General features: G+C 44.0%; 1 protein-coding gene across 1 annotated transcript in view; it reads right to left on the reverse strand.

Moving 5' to 3' along the window:
- Window positions 1-16937: 16937 nt before the first annotated feature.
- Window positions 16938-23216, reverse strand: part of LOC110508577 (protein Wnt-9a) — a 33903-nt gene continuing 27624 nt past the window's right edge. Inside the window, exon 4 of the mRNA XM_021589178.2 lies at window positions 16938-22088. Coding sequence (XP_021444853.1) covers window positions 21597-22088 — 492 coding nt within the window. The 3' untranslated portion in view covers window positions 16938-21596. The remainder of the gene's footprint in view (window positions 22089-23216) is intronic.

Consider the following 23216-nt stretch of genomic DNA (forward strand, 5'->3'; position numbering starts at 1 on the left):
CTGCAGGGTTGGGGTTGGTTCTCACCAGCCACCTCTGCACCAGCCTGCAGTATCAACATCATTGTTTCCTACAGCCAGAGCAGAGCAAGGCACTAGCCCACCCCATTGGAAGTAGTCATTCTCATCCGACCTACTCCCAGTTTATGGGACACTGCACTTTTATTTTGAAAGATCTAGCCATGGCTCACACTTGGTCCAGTTGCTCCCTTTTTCTTTCTATATGCACAACATGAAAATGATAAGTGCACTTGTAAATGATTCATAGTCATAAGGTTCCATGACTTTGTCCACACAGGGCATCTAAACACACAAAACACCTTTTGATGATTTTCATTACATTTTGGGTGTTTAATTTAACTTTTGTACACCTGTTGTGTTCCCAGTCAAAAATTACCAGTCAGTAGAAATTAATGTGTGTGAGAGTACAATTAGTGTATAAAATGTAGTTCATCATCAGATGGACACACTCTCCTAGACCCCCACATGCATGTGTTATGTTTATTATGGATTTATAATCAGTTATAATGGGGTGGTCATTTTGGCCCGGGAACACAGAATTAATGAACAGGAATCGAACATAACAGGAGGGTTCAAATCTACGCGACTTAAACAGCTGCAGATTAGGAGAGGCACTTGTTGTGGCTTTAACAGTACGGCGTTGTTAGCAGTCAGATAGGTCATGATCGTTGGAGCATGCAGCACTCCAAAACAACTCTGTGACACTCCTGTGAAGCAGGTTGTACTCTAGTGAACTGTCGACACCTGACTAGAGGAAATATGTGCTCTATGTGTGCATAGTCAGCCAGTGGAAATGTCGTACAACATTTTTGAAATCCACCCCTCTAAAATACACCCATACATCACACTTGAAACATCTTGGATTTCAGAGATCTTTTAAGGCAGAATTTTTCAACCAACACCAATTTAACCTGTTAACAGGTAAATAATGAAACCGTATTTTGAATGTTTATAGTAGATATTCAAAAGTGTCATGCCTGCCAGGCTAATCCTTCGTTATGCACACCTGTCACCATCATTACGCGCATATGCGCTCAATGGACTCACCTGGACTCCTTCACTTCGTTGATTGCCCCCTCTATATCTGTTTGTTCCTAAGTTGTGTTCCCGTGTCAGCATTATTGTCATTTTGTTTTCGCCTGTCTAGACGCTGTCCGTATTCTGTTCCTGTCCGTGTTTCATGAAATGTTCACTCCTTGTACTTGCTTCTCGTTTCCAGCATCTGTCCTCACACAAAAGCATAGGCCTATTGTATTCAGGGTTCATAGAGTTCATAGATCCAGAATTAATTATGTAGTCCTAGATGCCTTTTAAAAACCCGTCCTCAACAATGTTTGTTACATTGAGGCATCATCAAAACTGTAACATCTCATGTTTTATGGAGTCGTGGCTGAACGACGACAATATCAATTTACAGCTGGCTGGTTATGCGATGTACCGGTAGGATAGAACAGTGACGACAAGGGGCAGGGGTCTATGTACTTTTGTAAACAACAGCTGGTGCACGATATCTAAGGAAGTCTCGAGCTATTTCTCACCTGAGATAGAGTTTCTCATGATAAGCTGGAGACCACACTACCTACCATGAGAGCTTTCATCTATATTCCTTGTAGCCGTTTACACACCACCACAGTCAGAGGCTGGCACTAAGATAGCATTGAATTCCGCCATAAGCAAACAAGAAAACGCTCACCCAGAGGCGGCGCTCCTAGTAGCCGGGGACTTTAATGCAGGGAAACTTAAATCCGTTTTACCAAATTTCTACCAGCATGTTAAATGTGCAACCAGAGGGAAAGTAACTCTGGACCACATATACTCCACACATAGAGATGCATACAAAGCCCTCTATTTGGCAAATCTGACCATAATTCCACCCTCCTGATTCATGCTTACAAGCAAAAATTGAAGCAGGATGCACCCGTGACTAGATCAAAAAAGTGGTCAGATGAAGCAGATGCTAAGCTACAGGACTGCTTTGCTAGCACAGACTGGAATATGTTCCTGGATTCCTCCAATGGCATTGAGGAGTACACCACATCTGTCATTGGCTTCATCAATAAGTGCATCGATGATGTCGTCCTCATAGTGACCGTACGTACATACCCCAACCAGAAGCCATGGATTACAGGCAGCATCTGCACTGAGCTAAAGGCCAGAGCTGCCACTTTCAAGAAGTGGGACTCTAACCTGGAAGCTTATAAGAAATCCCGCTATGCCCTCCGACGAACCAACAAACAGGCAAAGCATAAATACAGGACTAAGATCGAGTCAAATTACACCGGCTCTGACGCTCGTCGGATGTGGCGGGGCTTGCAAACCATTACATACTACAAAGGGAAGCACAGCCGAGAGCTACCGGACGAGCTAAACTACTTCTATGCTCGCTTCGAGGAAAATAACACTGAAACATGCATGAGAGCACCAGCTGTACCGGAAGACTGTTTGATCACACTCTCCGCAGCCGACGTGAGTAGGACCTTTAGACAGGTCAACATACACAAGGCCGCAGGGCCAGACGGATTGCCAGGACGTGTACTGCGGGCGTGTCTTCACTGACATTTTCGACCTCTTCCTGTCCGAGTCTGTAATACCAACATGTTTTAAGCAGACCACCATAGTGCTTGTGCCCAAGAACACTAAGGTAACCTGGCTAAATGACTACCGACCCGTGGCACTGACGTCTGTAGCCATGAAGTGCTTTGAAAGGCTGGTGTTGGCTCACATCAACACCATCATCCCAGAACCCTAGACCCATTCCAATTTGCATACCGCCCCAACAAATCCACAGATGATGCACTGTCATGGTGTGCTTATTTTTATCCATATTTTTTGAAACTGCACTGTTGGTTAGGGGCTCGTAAGTAAGCCTTTCACTGTAAGGTCTACTACACCTGTTGTATTCGGCGCATGTGACTAATACAATTTGATTTGATTTGAACACTTCATTCCAAACAAACAAAATATTGACAAAACGGCTCCACAAGACCTCATTCGTCAGCCAGATAATTTGACTAGTGTTGTGGGGAGCCTACCCATATGATGACCCACTGATCAGAGAATGCACCCAGCTAACTCCCGGTCCCAAATAGTTACAGCCAGAGGAATGGAGAGCACAGAGAGAGAAGGCACTGACAGCTGTGGAATAGTGATGAGTAAAGTGAATACATAGGAACACACAGCGAGACAGACAGTTGCTCAACCTGTCAACAGAGTCTCCGTAATTCAATAAGTCAAGGTGGAGGACCATTATTGTGTGACTGCAGCAAAACCATAAATAGCTGTCAGGCTTGTGAGTTTTTTTAATGGTAATCTCACCTGTCTCTCTCAACAGGTCTAGCTAACGTAATTGAAAACATTGTGAAGGAAAACGAGAACCACTGACACACGGAATGTATCTTTGTCCTCGTCTGTTATGTATGTGTTTGCTCTCCTGTTTTAACACGTTGCAAGAATCTCCCAATCCGTCTACGGGTCAATGTGTTTGACAATGCACCCCTTGTTCCTAACATTCTCTCCAAACGAAATTATCTGTCATTATGTTTGTGTTTGATACAAATGATGACAATGTCTGAATGTTTAGCATCGCTATGGAAAATATTTTGGGGTGGTATGTTTTGACAATAAATATTTGTAAGAGATGGCAATGTTTGGTTGCTCAATTTTTTTTTCCTCAGTCAATTTGTCTTTTTGACAATTTGTCTATTCCAGTGGTTGCCAAACTTTTTATAGTCCCGTACCCCTTCAAACATTCAACCTCCAGCTGCGTACCCCCTCTAGCACCTGGGTCAGCGCACTCTCAAATGTTGTTTTTTTGCCATCATTGTTTTTTGCCATCCTCATACACACATACACACACGCAGGCTTAAAAATGAGTGTGAGTTTTTGTCACAACCCAGTTTGTGTCACGGTTTTCTTGATGAGAAGGAGAGTCGGACCAAAATGCAGCGTGTCTATTGCAATCCATGTTTAATGAAGAAACAAACTAAACACAACCACTACCAAACAATAAACTTAACGAAAACCGAAACAGCCTATACTTGTGAAACCTAACACAGAACAATGACATCAGGACACTAAGGACAATCACCCACAAACACACAGTGAAACCCAGGCTACCTAAATATGGTTCCCAATCAGAGACAATGACTAACACCTGCCTCTGATTGAGAACCATATCAGGCCAGACATAGAAATAGACAAACAAGACATCCAACATAGAATGCCCACCCAGTTCACGTCCTGACCAACACTAAAACAAGGAAAACACACACGAACGATGGTCAGAACGTGACAGTACCCCCCCTCCAAGGTGCGGACTCCGGACGCACAACTTAAACCTATAGGGGAGGGTGTGGGTGGGCATCTGTCCGCGGTGGCGGCTCTGGCGCTGGACATGGACCCCACTCCATAATAGTCTTTGTCCACCTCCTTAGCGTCCCTAGATAGGTGACCCTCCTAAGAGACAGCTCGGGACAGAGGGGAAGCTCGGAACAGAAGGACAGCTCGGGACAGAGGTAGCTCGGGACTGATGGGTAGCTCAGCACTGAGAGGAAGCTCAGCACTGAGAGGAAGCTCAGGCAGGTGGTTGGATCCGGCAGATCCTGGCTGGCTGGCGGTACTGAAAGATCCTGGCTGACTGGCGGATCCGGAAGAGTCTGGTCGACTGGCGGATCTGGAAGAGTCTGGTCGACTGGCGGATCTGGAAGAGTCTGGTCGACTGGCGGATCTAGAAGAGTCTGGTCGACTGGCGGATCTAGAAGAGTCTGGTCGACTGGCAGATCTGGAAGAATCTGGTCGACTGGCAGATCTGGAAGAGTCTGGTCGACTGGCAGATCTGGCTGCTCCATGCTGACTGGCTGCTCCATGCTGACTGGCAGCTCTGGCTGCTCCATGCTGACTGGCTGCTCCATGCTGACTGGCAGCTCTGGCTGCTCCATGCTGACTGGCAGCTCTGGCTGCTCCATGCTGACTGGCTGCTCTGGCTGCTCCATGCTGACTGGCTGCTCCATGCTGACTGGCTGCTCTGGCTGCTCCATGCTGACTGGCGGCCCTGGCTGCTCCATGCTGACTGGCGGCCCTGGCTGCTCCATGCTGACTGGCGGCCCTGGCTGCTCCATGCTGACTGGCGGCCCTGGCTGCTCCATACTAACTGGCAGCTCTGGTGGCTCCTTGCAGACTGGCAGCTCTGGCGGCTCCTTGCAGACTGGCAGCTTTGGCGGCATCCTGCAGACAGGCAGCTCTGGCGGCTCCTTGCAGACTGGCAGCTCCTTGCAGACTGGCAGCTCCTTGCAGACTGGCAGCTCCTTGCAGACTGGCAGCTCCTTGCAGACTGGCAGCTCCTTGCAAACTGGCAGCTCTATGCAGACTGGCAGTTCTGAACAGGCGGGAGACTCCGGCAGCGCTGTAGAGAAGGAAGGCTCTAACAGCGCTAAACAGGCGGGAGACTCCGACAGCGCTGGAGAGGAGGAGGGCTCCGACAGCGCTGAACAGGCGAGGCGCACTGTAGGCCTGATGCGTGGTGCTGGCACTGGTGGTACTGGGCCGAGGACACGCACAGGAAGCCTGGTGCGGGGAGCTGCTACCGGAGGGCTGGGGTGTGGAGGTGGTACTGGAAAGACCGGACCGTGCAGGCGTACTGGAGCTCTTGAGCACCGAGCCTGCCCAACCTTACCTGGTTGAATGCTCACGGTCGCCCTGCCAGTGCGGCGAGGTGGAATAGCCCGCACTGGGCTATGCAGGCGAACCGGAGACACCGAGCGCAAGGCTGGTGCCATGGAAGCCGGCCCAAGGAGACGCACTGGGGACCAGATGCGTAGAGCCGGCTTCATGGCATTAGGCTCGACGCTCAATCTAGCCCGGCCGACACGCGGAGCTGGAATATACCGCACCGGGCTATGCACCCGCACTGGAGACACCATGCGCACCACTGCATAACACGGTGCCTGTCCGGTCTCTCTAGCCCCCCGGTAAGCACAGGGAGTCTGCCCAGGTCTCCTACCTGGCGTAGCCATACTCCCTGTTAGCCCCCCCCCCAATAATTTTTTTGGGCTGCCTCTCAGGCTTCCATCCGCTACGTCGTGCTGCCTCCTCATATCTGCGCCTCTCAGCTTTCGCCGCCTCCAGTTCTTCTTTGGGGCGGCGATATTCTCCTGGCTGAGCCCAGGGTCCTCTTCCTTCTAATTCGTCCTCCCATGTCCATACCTCCTCTTTGGGCTGCTCCTGTTGCCTCTTCTCCTGCTGCACCTTTGGGCGGCTACACTCCCCTGGTTTAGCCCAGGGTCCTCTCCCTTCGAGGATTTCCTCCCATGTCCAGAAATCCTTATTGCGCATCTCCTCGCGCTGCTCCTGCCTGTTGACACGCTGCTTGGTCCTTTTGTGGTGGGTGATTCTGTCACGGTTTTCTTGATGAGAAGGAGAGTCGGACCAAAATGCAGCGTGTCTATTGCAATCCATGTTTAATGAAGAAACAAACTAAACACAAACACTACCAAACAATAAACTTAACGAAAACCGAAACAGCCTATACTTGTGAAACCTAACACAGAACAATGACATCAGGACACTAAGGACAATCACCCACAAACACACAGTGAAACCCAGGCTACCTAAATATGGTTCCCAATCAGAGACAATGACTAACACCTGCCTCTGATTGAGAACCATATCAGGCCAGACATAGAAATAGACAAACAAGACATCCAACATAGAATGCCCACCCAGTTCACGTCCTGACCAACACTAAAACAAGGAAAACACACACGAACGATGGTCAGAACGTGACAGTTTGTGGGAAGTGACAAAGAGCTCTTATAGGACCAGGGCACAAATAATAATATAATAATAATAATACTTCATTTTGCTCTTTATTTAACCATCTTACATATAAAACCTTATTTGTTAATCGGAAATTGTGAATAACTCAACACAGGTTAATGAGCAGGTTGTGCTTGAAAGGATGAACATAACTTGCAAAGGGCATCAGTGTCTTCAAAGCGCGATTTGCCAAGGCAAGATACTCCGAGCACAGCCCAATCCAGAAATCTGGCAGTGGCTTCTGATAAAATGTTCACAGAACCTCTTGTTGCAATTTCGATGAGGCTCTCTTGTTCAGATATCGGTAAGTGGACTGGAGGCAGGGCATGAAAGGTATAACGAATCCAGTTGTTTGTGTCATCCGTTTTGGGAAAGTACCTGTGTAATTGCTCACCCAACTCACTCAGGTGCTTCCCTATATATCACATTTGACATTGTCCGTAAGCTTGAGTTAATTTGCACACAAAAAAATCATACAATGATGGGAAGACCTGACATGTATGTTGTAAAAGCGTTACATGGTCGCTGCACATATCATTGCATAGTGCAGAAAATACACGAGAGTTCAGTTAACCATTTTCACTGTAGTGTCCAAAACGTCTTTCACGCTGTCAGGCATTCCCTTGGCAGCAAGAGCCTCTCGTGGATGCTGCAGTGTACCTAAGTGGCGTCGGGAGAAACTGCTTGCACACGAATTACCACTTCACTATGTCTCCCTGTCATTGCTTTTGTGCCATCAGTACAGATACCAACATGAGCAACTGTTATGTTTAGCTACAACAGTTAATGTGATTGGATGTTAAATATTTTACTAGGTTACCTGTATTTGACATTGTGTTGTTAATTGCGCGAGAACACTAGATGGTTTAGTTTTATGTCTGGCAATGAAACGAGGATACTCAGGTGAGAGAAAAAACTCACACAAATGTATAGCCCCTTTGGAAAATATATATGGACTGTTTGAAAATGTGAGACTTTTTTATTTATATATACACTACCGTTCAAAAGTTTGGGGTCACTTAGAAATGTCCTTGTTTTACATGAAAACACGCATGAAATGACTTCCAAAATGAATAGGAAATATAGTCAAGACGTTGACAAGGTTATAAATAATGATTTTTAATTGAAATAGTAATTGTGTCCTTTTGTCAAAGAATCCTCCATTTGCAGCATTTACAGCCTTACAGACCTTTGGCATTCTAGTTATCAATTTCTCGAGGTAATCTGAAGAGATTTCACCCCATGCTTCCTGAAGCACCTCCCACAAGTTGGATTGGCTTGATGGGCACTTCTTACGTACCAAGCTGCTCCCACAACAGCTCAATAGGGTTGAGATCCGGTGACTGTGCGGGCCACGCCATTATAGACAGAATACCAGCAGACTGATTCTTCCCTAAATAGTTTTTGCATAGTTTGGATCTGTGCTTTGGGTCATTGTCCTGTTGTAGGAGGAAATTGGCTCCAATTAAGTACCGTCCACAGGGTATGGCATGGCGTTGCAAAATGGAGTGATGTCCTTCATTCTTCAAGATCCCTCCTGTACAAATATCCCACTTTACCACCACCAAAGATTCCCCAGACTATTACATTGCCTCCACCATGCTTGACAGGTGGCGTCAAGCACCCCTCCAGCATCTTTTCATTTTTTCTACGTCTCACAAATGTTCCTCTTTGTGATCTAAACACCTCAAACTTAGATTTGTCTGTCCATAACACTTTTTTCCAATCTTCCTCTGTCCAGTGCCTGTGTTCTTTTGCCCATCCTAATCTTTTATTTTTATTGGCCAGTCTGAGATCTGGCTTTTTCATTGCAACTCTGCCTAGAAGGCCAGCATCCCGGAGTTGCCGCTGACCCTCTTGAAACTGAAATGAAAAACGTTCCCGTTTTAAAGAAGATATTTTGTCACGAAAAGATGCTCGACTATGCATATAATTGACAGCTTTGGAAAGAAAACACTCTGACGTTTCCAAAACTGCAAAGATATTGTCTGTGAGTGCTACAGAACTAATGCTACAGGCGAAACCAAGATGAAATTTCGTACAGGAAGTGCGCCAGATTTTGAATGCGCTGTGTTCCAATGTCTCCTTATATGGCTGTGAATGCGCCAGGAATGAGCCTACACTTTCTGTCGTTTCCCCAAGGTGTCTGCAGCATTGTGACGTATTTGTAGGCATATCATTGGAAGATTGACCATAAGAGACTACATTTACCAGGTGTCCGCTTGGTGTCCTCCGTCGAAATTATTGCGTAATCTCCAGCTGCGTGCATTTTTCCATTTTGTTCAGAGGAGAAACCAAACTGCCACGAGTGATTTATCATCGAATAGATATGTGAAAAACACCTTGAGGATTGATTCTAAACAACGTTTGCCATGTTTCTGTCGATATTATGGAGTTAATTTGGAAAAAAGTTTGCCGTTGTAATGACTGAATTTTCGGGGGGTTTTCTTAGCCAAACGTGATGAACAAAACGGAGCGTTTTCTTTTTTGGAAAAACTGAACATTTGCTATCTAACTGAGAGTCTCCTCATTGAAAACATCCGAAGTTCTTCAAAGGTAAATTATTTTATTTGAATGCTTTTCTTGTTTTTGTGAAAATGTTGCTTGCTGAATGCTAGGCTTAATGCTATGCTAGCTATCAATACTCTTACACAAATGCTTGTGTAGCTATGGTTGAAAAGCATATTTTGAAAATCTGAGATGACAGTGTTGTTAACAAAAGGCTACGCTTGTGAGCCAATATATTTATTTCATTTCATTTGCGATTTTCATGAATAGTTAACGTTGCGTTATGGCAATGAGCTTGAGGCTATAATTACGCTCCCGGATACGGGATTGCACGTCGCAAGAGGTTTGTTGACGTTGAAACAGGTGTTTTGTGGGTACTATTTAATGAGGCTGCCAGTTGAGGACTTGTGAGGCGCCTGTTTATCAAACTAGACACTCTAATGTACTTGTCCTCTTGCTCAGTTGTGCCTCCCACTCCTCTTTCTATTCTGGTTAGGGCCAGTTTGCGCTGTTCCGTGACGGGAGTAGGACACAGCGTTGTGCGAGATCTTCAGTTTCTTGGCATTTTCTCGCATGGAATAGCCGTCATTTCTCAGAACAAGAATAGACTGATGGGTTTCAGAAGAAACCCAGAAGTTCTTTGTTTCTGCCCATTTAATCGAACCCACAAATGCTGATGCTCCAGATACTCAACTAGTCTAAATAAGGCCAGTTGTATTGCTTCTTTAATCAGAACAATAGTTTTCAGCTGTGCTAACATAATTGTAAAAGGGTTTTCTAATGATCAATTAGCCTTTTAAAATGCTAAACTTGGATTAGCTAACACAACGTGTCATTGGAACACAGGAGTGATGGTTACTGATAATGGGCCTATGTACGCCTATGTAGATATTCCATAAAGCAATCTGCCGTTTCCAGCTACAATAGTCATTTACAACATTAACAATGTCTACACTGTATTTCTGATTAATTTGATGTTATTTTAATGGACAACAAATTAGATTTTCTTTCAAAAACAAGGACATTTCTAAGTGACCCAAAACGTTTGAACGGTGGTGTATATATATATTTTTAAATGTGAATCACATTTTTATTTGACATACCCCCGATAGCATTGCGCGTACCCCAGTTTGGGAATACCTGGTCTAGTTCAACATAGTTTGGATAACCTTGATTACAGACATCTGACAGCCTTGTCTGATACCTTATCCTTTATATCTTACATACACACTTCTTTTCCACGTAAACGTGTAACAACGTTAACTACGTACGTTAACTACGTACGTTAACTAAATCGCTAACAATGATTTTCAACTAAATTGCATTGATCAGGTGGAGGAGATGAGGAAGAGTATCCATGGAGTTGGTTTTAGAGTGAAACAAACCTACCGCAGGCCATCGTTCTAATTTCCTCTTCAGAATGATCTTCAAATTCCCTCTTTTTCTCAAAGAAAAGCAGCATTTCAACTTTCCCACCATCTCCTCTCAATATCTGTCCTCCACTCTTCATTGTGACTTAAGTCTCACTTGGACCCGGGCCAGTGTGTTAACTCCTGCAAAATCAATGGATTAACACATTTCACCCCACTAATCTTAAGGGGCCGACCTCAGTCAACAAATGACCAAATTCACACAAAATGGAGATCCGCCCCTCTCTCCATGTTTTTTCTTCTTCTAGAATAGTTCCCCCCTTCTTTACGAGAGGCTCCCATTGAAATCCAGCAAGCCACTCTTGTTGAGCTCTTTGTGACAGATCTTTAAGTGCCTCTCGGTTAAACAAGACCCCCCTATCCACTGGGATTCAATTTGGTTGGCAAACACGGGCCTGGCTGAAAAAAACAGCCAGGGTGGGAATTCACACTAAGGCAAGCTATCTAGCATTTGTGGTTGGGATTACAACAGTAGCTAGGGATGGAGGGCTGTAGGGCTCAGTGCATTCCTCAAACTCAGTCACACATCTACCACGTTTCATTGTGCCATTCACTATTGGCATGTCTTAAGGTGTTAAAATACTCGGGAAAGAAAAATAAACTCATGGGGACGGACCCTTATTTGCACAACAACATAATTAACTATAACACTGTTGGTTGAAGATTAATAGACACAGTTTTATTCAGTAAATTGAAAGTGCTTGAATTGGCATCATGGACTTTGACGTTGACTCGAATGAGTACAAATTGTGACAGTGCTCCATGAGACACTCTATAAATGTCGGTAGCTAAATAGACTGTTTGAATTGCACAGCTGGTGAGACAGAGGGTGTCTGCCCACAGCCTCTCACCCCCAACAGTAAATGTCTGTTCTGCTGCAGCTCTACAACGGTTTTCCTTATACAGTGAAACTGCTTAATATCGTTTAATACTGTTGATAGACCACCAGAAATATTTTGTCATCAAGAGAGTGAGAGAGATAGCGAGAGTGAGAGAAAGAGAGGGAGGAAGAGAGAAAGAGAGAGAGAGAGAGAACGAGAGAGAGAGAGAACGAGAGAGAGAGAGAGAACGAGAGAGTCAGAGGGAGAGAGAGAGAGAGAACGAGAGAGTCAGAGGGAGAGAGAGAGAGAGCGAGAGAACGAGAGAGTCAGAAGGAGAGAGAGAGAGAGAGAGAGAGAGAGAGAGAGAGAGAGAGAGAGTCAGAGGGAGAGAGAGAGAGAGTAAGTATAAGTTAGCGGCACTGCACTTTCACACTTTGAGCAGAGAATATTTTTGTTAGAATATCTGATTTTACGGGCTACTCAAATGCTTTCACTACCTTACTTTAGCTAACGCCGGTTATGACCCATGAGGTCAGCGTTTCTGTTGACTCTGTGCCATAGTGTCTGGTAGTGTGTGTGGACTTCCTCCACCGTGTGCAGCTGTGCAGGGCTCTGAGCTGGAGGGATGCGGCGCTCACAGCACGAACCACGCTGTCACACTGTTTGTCATTCCACATGTCAGTCAAAATTGAGCTCTCAGCCAACATGAACACATTTCGGTAAGAGGATACAGGGGGAAAGCTAGAGTTCTTACCGTTAACATCAATGTTTCCCATGTTTTCAAACTTTCCCATGCTTCCCATCCGGACCTTTGTCGGTTGTTATTTTTGTAGAAATCAATAACTTCACAAGAATTACTCTTCAGTGAGAACATGTATTAGATGTTTAATTATATGCAAAGGGGTCTTCTCATTTATGGTCATTTGGACTATATTAGAATCAACACATTCATCTGGGTCATTGAATTACGGTCACATTTTAATTTGAAAAAAAATGTACCCCATTTTTCTAGATTTATTTTATTTAAATGTATTTTGGTACATCTTCCCATTCTAAATAAACAAATATGGTGGCTTAATGACTTTAAATCATTTCTACCATTATGATGACATTGTGCCATCATTGTGCCATACGGTAACATTTATGAAGGTAACACCAATGACACATTTTTGATAAATAAGGATTTTCTGAAATGGAAGCCACAAATGATTAAATCTAAGGTCCTCAATCCTTTCTAAATAATTTGCCAAAGTGATATGATTAAAACATTTGCTCACAATTGTTATTTCCCTTCATTTAAATTGACTAACACCAAGTGACACTTTGGATTTAGACAAACCAAATTTTGAATGGAATCCTCAAATTTATGACATACTAAAAGGGTGTGATTAGCTAATAGACCCCTCTCCCAGTAACAGAGAACGCTGAAGGTCCTTGTGTATCTTTGCAATGAGTGACTTGCAACTCAATATTAGGAAGGTTCTTTTTTACTTATCTATTTTTTTACATAACACTTATTTTTCTTGAAACTGCATTGTTGGTTAAGGGGTGTCGAGTAAGCATTTCACTGTAAGGCTGTATTCGGCGCATGTGACAAATACAATTTGATTTGATTTGATTTGTTCTTCATGTTTTGTACTCAGTGTATTAAATGCTTCTGTTCAATTTCTGGCATTCAAAATAATAGACAGATATCTCTAAATCTCCAAAACATGTCACTACAACTCTAAACATCACTACTGGGTACAAGCCATCACCCATCCCATGTCCCATCACACATTCCCCGGGTGGGCCAGAGGCGCCTGGTCTAGCCACGGTGCCATGTGGCCTAATCACATAAGCACACAGCCTAATCCTTGGGACAGCTGGGGAATCTTTACTGGACAAACGTTAGCAGGATCTCACCATCCCCATCCCACAGAACCCCCTATTTCATCAGGCTGACCAACAGGCTGCAGGCAGACACCCCGATATAGACACGACCTGATATCCCATAGTCAATGATCATGTACGTAGAGAGCAGAGCCACAATTCTATGTTCACTAATTGGCAACATGCTAAAGTGGGTATAGAATTTCACCAATGTTTTTGTATTTTATTTTGACTAGACGTTTGCAGTAAATTGTGTTATACAGTATTAATGTTTACCATGTTGAACCTTACCACACCCTTATGTACCTAATTCATCCAGGCCTGTCATGTCATTGAATTTTTTTATTTTCTTTTTTATTTCACCTTTATCTAACCAGGTAGGCTAGTTGAGAACAAGTTCTCATTTACAACTGCGACCTGGCCAAGATAAAGCAAAGTAGTTCGACACATACAACAACACATGGAATAAATAAACATACAGTCAATAATACAGTATAAAAAAGAAGTATATATACAGTGTGTGCAAATGAGGTAAGATAAGGGAGGTCAGGCAATAAAATAGGCCATAGTGGCGAGGTAATTACGATATATCAATTAAACACTGAAGTGATAGATGTGCAGAAGATTCATGTGCAAGTAGAGATACTGGGGTGCAAAGGAGCAAAATAAATAAATAAATACAGTATGGGGATGAGGTAGTTGGATGGGCTATTTACAGATGGGCTATGTACAGGTGCCATGATCGGTGAGCTGCTCAGTACATTCAGTACAGTACAGCTGAATGTACTGTACAGTACCTGGACATTTTGTGAGAAAGCACAGCCTCTCCAACTAGTCAATATTTCATGTTTCCCTGATGCAAACAACATATGTTAGGTCCGGTGAAGGGAGTCTTCCCTTTCGTGGTAGCAAACATTTGTTATAGTCCTTGTTTTTCAATACTTATCCCAGATACCTCTATGCTGTTGGAAGGCACTCCTCTGAAGAAGGCACTGTGCAACTCTTGAGTGATGAAGTCAATAGGAAGTGTGTATCCCACATATCCTTCAGCTCTGACAAATAATATGCACTACTTTCCCGGTTGGATATCCATGGGGATGAAACGTTTTTATTCGGACTCGTCTCTGCTACAGCATTTAGGGCATCCAACCCCTCCGAGAATGGGATGAATAACGGAGTAATAGAAGGAATTTCCTCTCAGAATAAAATTCTGCTAACCCTGCACCTCTCCTGGCAAGTGCACCAATTCCCCCTCTGCAATCGCGAGCACATCAGCCCTGCCAAACGCAAAGGCTTCTACACAGCTCTATGTTTATCCCATCCCCCTAGAAACCCCGCTATGGGATCTCCAGGGCTTTCCTCACTCCCCAAGTATGTATGCCAATGAAAGAAACACATGCTCCACTATTATTTATAGATTTATTTGTTTATTTATTATGATTATAGTTTTCCTGAAGGAAAATGTTGACTTAGGCCCATCTGAACATTATAGAATTTATGTTCTATATTGAACTATTCTCCAGGATTTGGGTAGGAGTGGGAGCATGTGAAAAAGGTGGGGATTTTGAGCGATTGGCTTTGTCATGTGAAGTTGACATTTTTATGATTGGGAAAAACGGTTGAAAACCTCCTGAGCCAGTTATGATCCTTGTCCATCTCATCTTGCCTCAGACAACGTCTGCTAGGGTTCTCCTCGTTGTGGGAAAGAAAGTGCCAGCAGAACCTCCTGACTAGTGGCAGAGCGGTTACAAGTGGACACACTTAAGGCTGTATTCAATCTGCGAAGCTGAAGTGTTACAGATTGCGCGCTAGAAATTTGAAGGCCATTTCCGATTGAGCCGACGTAGGCAGCGTTTACCATGGATGCAGCCTCAGCTATGTCGGGAACATTGCCTTTCAATTTCAATCATGACGTAAAGCTGAACATCCGTGATGCGGTTTCAGTAGAGCCCTTACTGTCTCGACTAACTAAAATAACATTGCCGAACATCTTTAAAGTAAATTGTCCGTTGACTTGCCTTGGACCTTTGCCTCTCGACATACGACGAGTAAAGGCAAAAACAAACACCCATCATTAGTCATACGTGTTTACTAACTATTGATCCTCATTACCACGGTGTCCGGTGCCATGAGTGGTATAGGTTGCTAGTCGCTTCAAATTGCGGAGTATTTACCAGTTTGCTCAGACAGCTAACTGACAGAAAGATGCCAATTCTATCACATAACACGCCAGCATTTGAGCTTAAACAAAGGAAGCCCTTGTCTTCACAGCAGATACCTTAGCAGGGGTCACAACCAGATGCGCAAGTCATTTTCCTCCGCCTGGTGCAATTTTATTTTGCTCCCGTTTTGAGAGATGCTGAGCTCACATGTTTTTCCAGGCATGGGGGGACAAGTGGGAACCTTGACAGGTACTTGACAACAATCAAAAACAGTTGTAAACAGGGGACGTTATTGGGCAGGGTGCAGGAAGTGAGCGAGCTAAGGCAGTACTGCCTAGCACAGACCCCTCCTATCACACTTTCCAGACAGGAACTAACTTTTTCCCAAAGAGCTAAAAAAGACGAGAAAAAAAAATCTAAATGCACAAACCTGTATGAGCTAAGGTGTTTTTACAGGGCAGGGAACTCACTCCCTGTTTCATCCTGAGATCGTCCTTGGGCAAAAATGTACGGTTGAGGCATTCTGATGAACGGTCTGAAGTCATATGGACTGCTGTGTACCACTGGTAAAACTTTGCATTTGTCAGGTAATTGTTAAATGTCTGTCACTGGCCAGTCTCGACAGTCACTTTTAGGTTGCATTCTAGCTCTCCAAGCAGCAGTAGCACACTTAGTAGCAGCTAAGCGGTAGCTATGGCCATGCACCTCCTAGGTCTCAACACTACATTTAATTACAGAGGAATCAACTAAACCACAATCAACAGTCCTCAGTAAAACATCTACAAACTATAAGAAGTACACTATCCTCTTGTAGGATGGGGGGCGGGCATGATGGGATGTAAGCATTTAACAATTCTATGCCATTTTCAGCAGTTCAAGGGTTTTCAGTTAACATTATCTTATAGCCTTCTTCACTAAGCTTTGAGCATCTTGGGCCTATCCGCCTATCCCATTGTGTGCCTCAGCAGAGCAGAAGGATGAGAACGATAGAGAGAAAGAAGGGGGGTGGGGGGGTGTATTTGAGGCTTGTATTCGATTTTTGCTTTTTGAGGCATGTACTCGATTTTTGTTAGTCTGTGCTCTAGTGGCACCCACTTCCTATATGGTAGCAGCTGTCAAAACGTTGCTGGGGGACAGCACACCGCAGAGCTACAGCTCGTATTAGATCCTGGTACTGGGCAGGAAGTATTGAGGGGTGGGGCCGAGTGGGGAATATTCAGGCCACACTGTTCCTCAGGGCAAGGTGAGTAGGACCCTGGGGAGGCATATCTAACACTAGGGCCCTCCTGCTCGTAACTTTAGTGGCTGGGTAATACAACTACACGTGTTGAGGATATCTCTGGGCTTTTCCAGTGATGTTTTAGGTATTAGAACAGATACACTCCCCTGTAATTGAGTTTTGTTTTCGCAATCTGATGTGAGTTTTTCTTTTTTTTCACTGATGCAGATTCAGGGACTCTAGGTCTCTTTCTTTTGGATTAAGTCAGGAGTTCCAGGCATGTGCGCATTGAGCCATGAGAAGCTTCGTCCACGTAGCTTGTTGAGAAAGAAAACTCCCTTAATTCTTTACACATCTGGTAGGGGAATTGAGTTTGTTTAAATAATACTAGTTCAACAGGGAGATTGTATCAGTTTTGGCAAATGTGCCCAGTACTGTCTAATCCAAAAGAGAGTGAAATGTTTATGTTGATATCCTATAGTAATGAGCTACAAAATAAATGTGTTTGACTTCCTGGTAAGCAGACACCATGACAGATTGATAATGTGTACTGTACGATGAAAGACTAGGGTTGTAGGGCTTGATAGTCTCATGCTACCCTTGGGCGTCGAAGGAAGACATTTGAAATGTCCTAGCAAACAGAGGGTGCGTCTCCATGATGTATATGGCAATCCAACAGGAGTCGGTATCAGATTCTAATGAACACTTATCTCAACATGACGTAACACGTCGCAGACATGGCCTTTCTTGTCTGTGACATCCGTCCACGACTGGGAATGCACAGCGTTTTCCAACTGAGAGTGGCTCTAATAGCCGGATGTACTTGTCTTGAATTTGATGACGGGGGTGTGTACCTCTCCCTCTATTTAGCTCCACTACTCTTAATTAACCCCTTAAGTCTCCAGAACTCTGAACAGCTTGGAAATACTATTGCATATTGGAACCTATATCAACAAGTCGCTTCGAGTTATGGGTAGAAGGAAAGGTGGATTATTAGTGGTGTAGAACTTTTACTGTTTGCTTGCTTCGGCTTGGACCAAACTCCTCTTAGCAATGGCTATATAACCACTGGGTATGAATGAGACCAAACATTCACATAATTTAAAAATTCATTTATTATTTCAGGTTTTCTTGCCTTTGTTATACAAAGATGTTAAATAACTTAAATACATTCTTACCAGTCATTCGTGATCTGTTTATACCTACAAGCTATACACATGAGGTAGAGGACAATAATTTAGGTTCCCATAAGACATGAATAAGTGAACATGGACAAAGCTTTGCTGGTATAGTATTATCACAAAGAGGAATATATGTTTGTTTTGTTTATTTGGCAAGCACAGCACAAATCCTAAAACAAATGTACACAGTGAATGTGACCCTCTCATCAGAGTATACCAAAAGTTGAATGAGTTCACACCAATACCACTCTGCGTTTGGTCAGTGTGTTTATCTGCACAGAAGGTTATGTTACTTACGGGGTACAGACAGAACCCATACACCTCTCGCCAACCCCTCAAACAAACGGATCACGCTACAAATCGGAATGCTAGAAAAATACTTGCGCAGTACTGTGCGATGTCAATTACATAAAAGCACCCAGCTGATTATGATCTATTTAATTGCCTTTAGAATTGCCTTCAGATGTGTTGTATATAACAGTTGAAAAAGGAACGAGAAGTGTTAAGTTACTCAATTTGTAAGGATTTGTTTTGTGCTTAGGAACTGCAAATGTTAGAGTTATCTATAGAAACTGACTTTATAGAATACACTGCCTCTTGAAGCCTCCACCCCAAAGAAGCAAAACACTCATACAAGCCTAAAGGAGAAAAAAAAACAGAGTAAAAAAAAACAGGTATATAAAATCAGTTTTGACTTTACGTTATTTACATTAAACACATGCTCATAAAATATCTCAAAATAATTTATCTTTCTTTTATTTTCACTTTTTCTACAAAATAGATTTTTATACATGATCCCACTGACAACTACACAGTGCAGAGCTATGAGTTCAAAAATAGAATATGAAGGACTAAGACAATGACAATTGAGAAACAACCGTTGCATCATGCCGTCCTTTGTCTTGAAAAAGAAAACGTGTGTGTGTGTGTATATGTACAGTATAAAACATACAAAATACATGCAAGGTGCATCCTGTATTCCTCTCGTCATGACTCTGTTGACCTTTTATATACGTTTAATAAATTACCACTGTAGAGAACCAGTCTTGTGCAGAGGAGTGCGTGTGTAGAATACGCTCACCAGAAGCTGTGGGAAGCAGGCATTTATGCTCAGGCTCCTTAGCAGAGCCATTATGGATTCCATGTAACGTGCAAAGTTCTATGTAGGTTTTGACCATTCGTTATTTGGCATGTTTGGAATCCAGCTCTAGAGGATGAACCAACCAACCTTCGCTAGGCTACACGCCCTTCTCAAAGCATGCTGCTTGTCCTTGATAAGTCACGGTGGGTTGAATCATATATCAATCCTGTGAGTGTCACCGCTTCTAACGTAGCATGCCAATGCCCTCGAAAACAGCTCGGACCACAGCTATCTACTAATGTTTTTTTCACTTAATGATGATCACGTACAATCAAAAGTTTTCAGCAGCAATGTACTCCATGTTCATGATTTAGCCTTATGCATCCACTTAAATTTGACCACTTGCCTTTCCAGCATCAAACGTCTTGGTCCTAACCTCCTTATTGCTACCAACTTCCTCTTTACTTGCCTGTGAGATTTTACCATGTGCCTCACTCTTGTCTCTATACCACAGGAGAATAAACCACTGTTATTTACAACAAGCAAAAGGAAAACACAAACATATGCACTGTTTATACTCATAAATACAGGATCTTTAAATACTTTAAAAGGGGAAATGATAAAGGACTTCTGGGGCTTCAGTGCGTGAATGGGGCTATCTTACAATGTCGGGTTCCTCCCTCAGTAGTTCATTCTCACCCACCTGAAACAGGCAACGGTTGTATATCTAAAGGGAATCTAAGGATGACTTGGCATCTCATGAGTTATTGTGGGTGTTTAAGAGGGTTGGCTCTGCCTTTTCCGCCAGTCATTTGAAGCGTCACGCATCCAACATGACATTTTAGACATGCGCAACATAACAGTAACCTGCCAGAGAGAGAATTACTGTCAAATCAACACGAAAGGAGATTGTAACCTTTGCAGTCGTGGAGTTGTGGTAGCCACCCCCCAAAAACAATGGATAGACAATGCATAGGCATACAGCTAGAGCATACATTTGCTTTGTCGTCGCAAACACATTTTTGTCACCTTGTTGTTGCGAGCTTCAGCGGGACTATATCTGAAATACCAAATTTGCTTGAGGGTGTAACTGTGTAAGACATTTTTTCATTGGACCATACTGTTCATTTTTAATCTCCACCGTTAATACTTGAATGGGGGGGTGTAGAGAGACGAAGGAAGGATATGAGAGAATAGTGTTATTATAGTATTATTACTAGCAAGATTTGCTTTTCTTTTTTTAAATAGAGGGCTAAGTACCAAGAAGCTGTTCTAGTTAGAGCTCTGTTCATCTGATTGGAAGATGCATTCTCCACTGGTCAGGCTGTTGTCACGGTGACAGCAGTAGACACTAAACTCAGGAAAGCAAGTCCATTCTCTCACTGAACTTTCATTACATACAGGTTTTCTTTTTTCTTTTTACCATCAGTCCAAATAAGATATAGTGGTTTCAGTTATTCCCTGAACATTAGTTGACTTCGCTCAAGGCCAAGAGTAGCCTAAAATGACTGGCAAATGTATTCACCAACAATTTCACTCTAGTGTAAAAGAATCAAAGACAAATGAGCGTGTTTTCTCTCCTCGTGAAGGAGTAGTCCCAAAGGGTCCATAAATGATCCACAGAGTGAGACAAAGGACACACATGTGCTGCTTTCCAAAGGGCCTTGTCAAAACAAAATAAAAAGCAGAAGAGAGCGAGAACACACAAACAACAAAGCATTTGTGTGGTTAGTGGTTTGTTGAAACATATTCAGATAAGTAGCAAGTGTATATAATATCATTATAATACAATTTAATTTATTTACATACATATGCATACACACAGTGTTGTGTGTGTGTGTAAATATGTGTGTGTAGAATTCATCGTACACCCTGTCTTCTTAACAGTTTCTGAATATGGTTACCATGATTGCCATATGAGTTGTAATTTGACCCACCTCTTCACCCTCACTCGCTAACACACACACACACACACACATTTCTACATTGGGCAAGGCCCAAAAGCCAGTCTTTTACCATTACGGTCATTCTATTGGATCCTCATTAACAGCATGCTAGCCGGAGACAGCGGCCAAGTGCTGCTTTTTCTCACTGACACATCTGACTGCATGTTGAATAGGTGAGGTGGCCTTACTCCAAAGCTCTGCAACGAGAAAACATGAGACCCATGTTGACCCTGTTGTCAGACAAGGCCAATCTCCTCCTGCAACCCCAACCACCATTGGCTGGGGCCACAGGGTACTAAAACAAAACCCATAGAACAGAAAATCCCTCAAAGTGCTTATAAAGGTCCTCCATCTCCATCGTCTTGCTCTCTCCTCTGCCGCAGAACTATCGCTCTCTCTCTCTCTTTCTGACAGCCACAAGGGGGTTGAGTGAGAGTCAAACCTCTGTCCTAGAACACCATTCACCCCCCCTTCACCATCAACAACCACCCTCCACTTGCTGAGTCCGGTCAGAGGCAAGGGGCGAGCAGGAAGCTAAGACTGGGCTAACCTTTACAGGTGTAGACCTCTTCTCTCTGTGTACACTGCTTGCATTCGACGTAGCAGCACCAGCGCACCTGACACTGGCATGGCCGGGTCACCACGCGGCTCTGGGTGTTGTGGCCCCTGCCGCAGCATATGGCGTCGCAGTTCTTGTCCTTGTAGCACTTCCTGGCCGAGGTGCCCGGCGAGTACTTGCTGGGCCGGCAGAAGCTGGGCGAGTCCTCGATGTGGAGCAGGTCCATGGTGCGTGGGATCGGGTCGTTGCTGGGGCCCGTTGAGGGGTTCTGCTGCTGCTGGGGCCGGGCCTGGGAGATTTCCCCCTCCCCCGTGGCCTCGTTGGTGGAGCTGCCCACCTTCAATGAGGTCTCGTAGCGCTGTTTCAGCTGCTTGCCGATCTCGTGGAAGGGCGAGAGCTGCCTCCAGCACGTCTGGACGGTGCAGGAGCCCGAGACGCCATGGCATTTGCAGGTGGTCTCCACCCCTGCTTTGATCACCTGGTGGTGGGAGAGGAGAGGGACATACAGTCAGCCGTCACAGGGCATCAAAGGGACTGCCTGAAATGACATAATATTAGCTTTGACCCATTTTGCACTTTGTATGGACAGCAAGGTTTCAAAGAAGAAGAAAATGACCTAGACTCCCCTGTAATTTCTGCAGCACAATGGGCCTATGTAGTAAGTCCTAATTTCATAAGAAATGTGTCCAATATGAAGCCTTTACGCACACAGAACATCAGTGTATTAAAATGTGATGAGAACAGAGGCCATGATTATCTGTTCTGTGTATACTCATACATACCACAGAGTTAGACGATCTAGAGCCTCTAATTATTGCTGATATACTGCCATTAACATAATACAACATTTACATGACAACAATGTCACATTGTTGTCACTCCCCGACCAAAGAATCTTAATAAAAAATGTGCTACACTATAAGCAATAGTTTCAAAGATAATGTTTGTGGGCGGGAAGGTGTCCATACGGACTGCTACGATAACACTCGGTAATAGAGTTTGATTAAAGTCATCATGGTTATTCCTAACAGTAAGTGGAGGACACGCTGAGAGGCACTTTTTCTGAAGAAAAGATCCATTGAGTTCCTCGGCCATGGGAAAGAAGGAGACAGAAGACTCAGACCCTGGCCCCTGTTCTTGGTTTGTTTTAAGGTATGTGGGAGTCAAAAACCCCCAAGGTCCATCTCTTTCACCAGGCCAACTTCATAACTCTACTGTTTCGATTCAAGTAGGGGGGGGGGGAGGACTTTAGGCTAGCAAGTGTAAAGCTAAACAAAACCATTTTTTACGTCAACTATGTTGAGGCCTGAAGATTTCTCATAATACATATAACGGGATCTACCCAACAGACGACACGGAATGTGGACTCGAGTTGAACTTGAGAGAACACCTCTGACCATTAATGCTCGACCAACTTTAACTTGTGGGGGTGTGAACGGGTGTGTTTAAGGCTCCTTGTTTGGCCAAATACAGCACTGCACTGAATAGTACACGTTGCGACGTTGCTTGAAATCTCTGTGGCTGGGAATGGTTCATTTGTGTACAGCTCAGTCAGCATCGGCCGACCACAACGTTAAATTAAAGGTTATGTGTTAAAATCCATAAC

Source organism: Oncorhynchus mykiss, chromosome 28, assembly GCF_013265735.2.
Source record: "Oncorhynchus mykiss isolate Arlee chromosome 28, USDA_OmykA_1.1, whole genome shotgun sequence".
Taxonomy (NCBI): domain Eukaryota; kingdom Metazoa; phylum Chordata; class Actinopteri; order Salmoniformes; family Salmonidae; genus Oncorhynchus; species Oncorhynchus mykiss.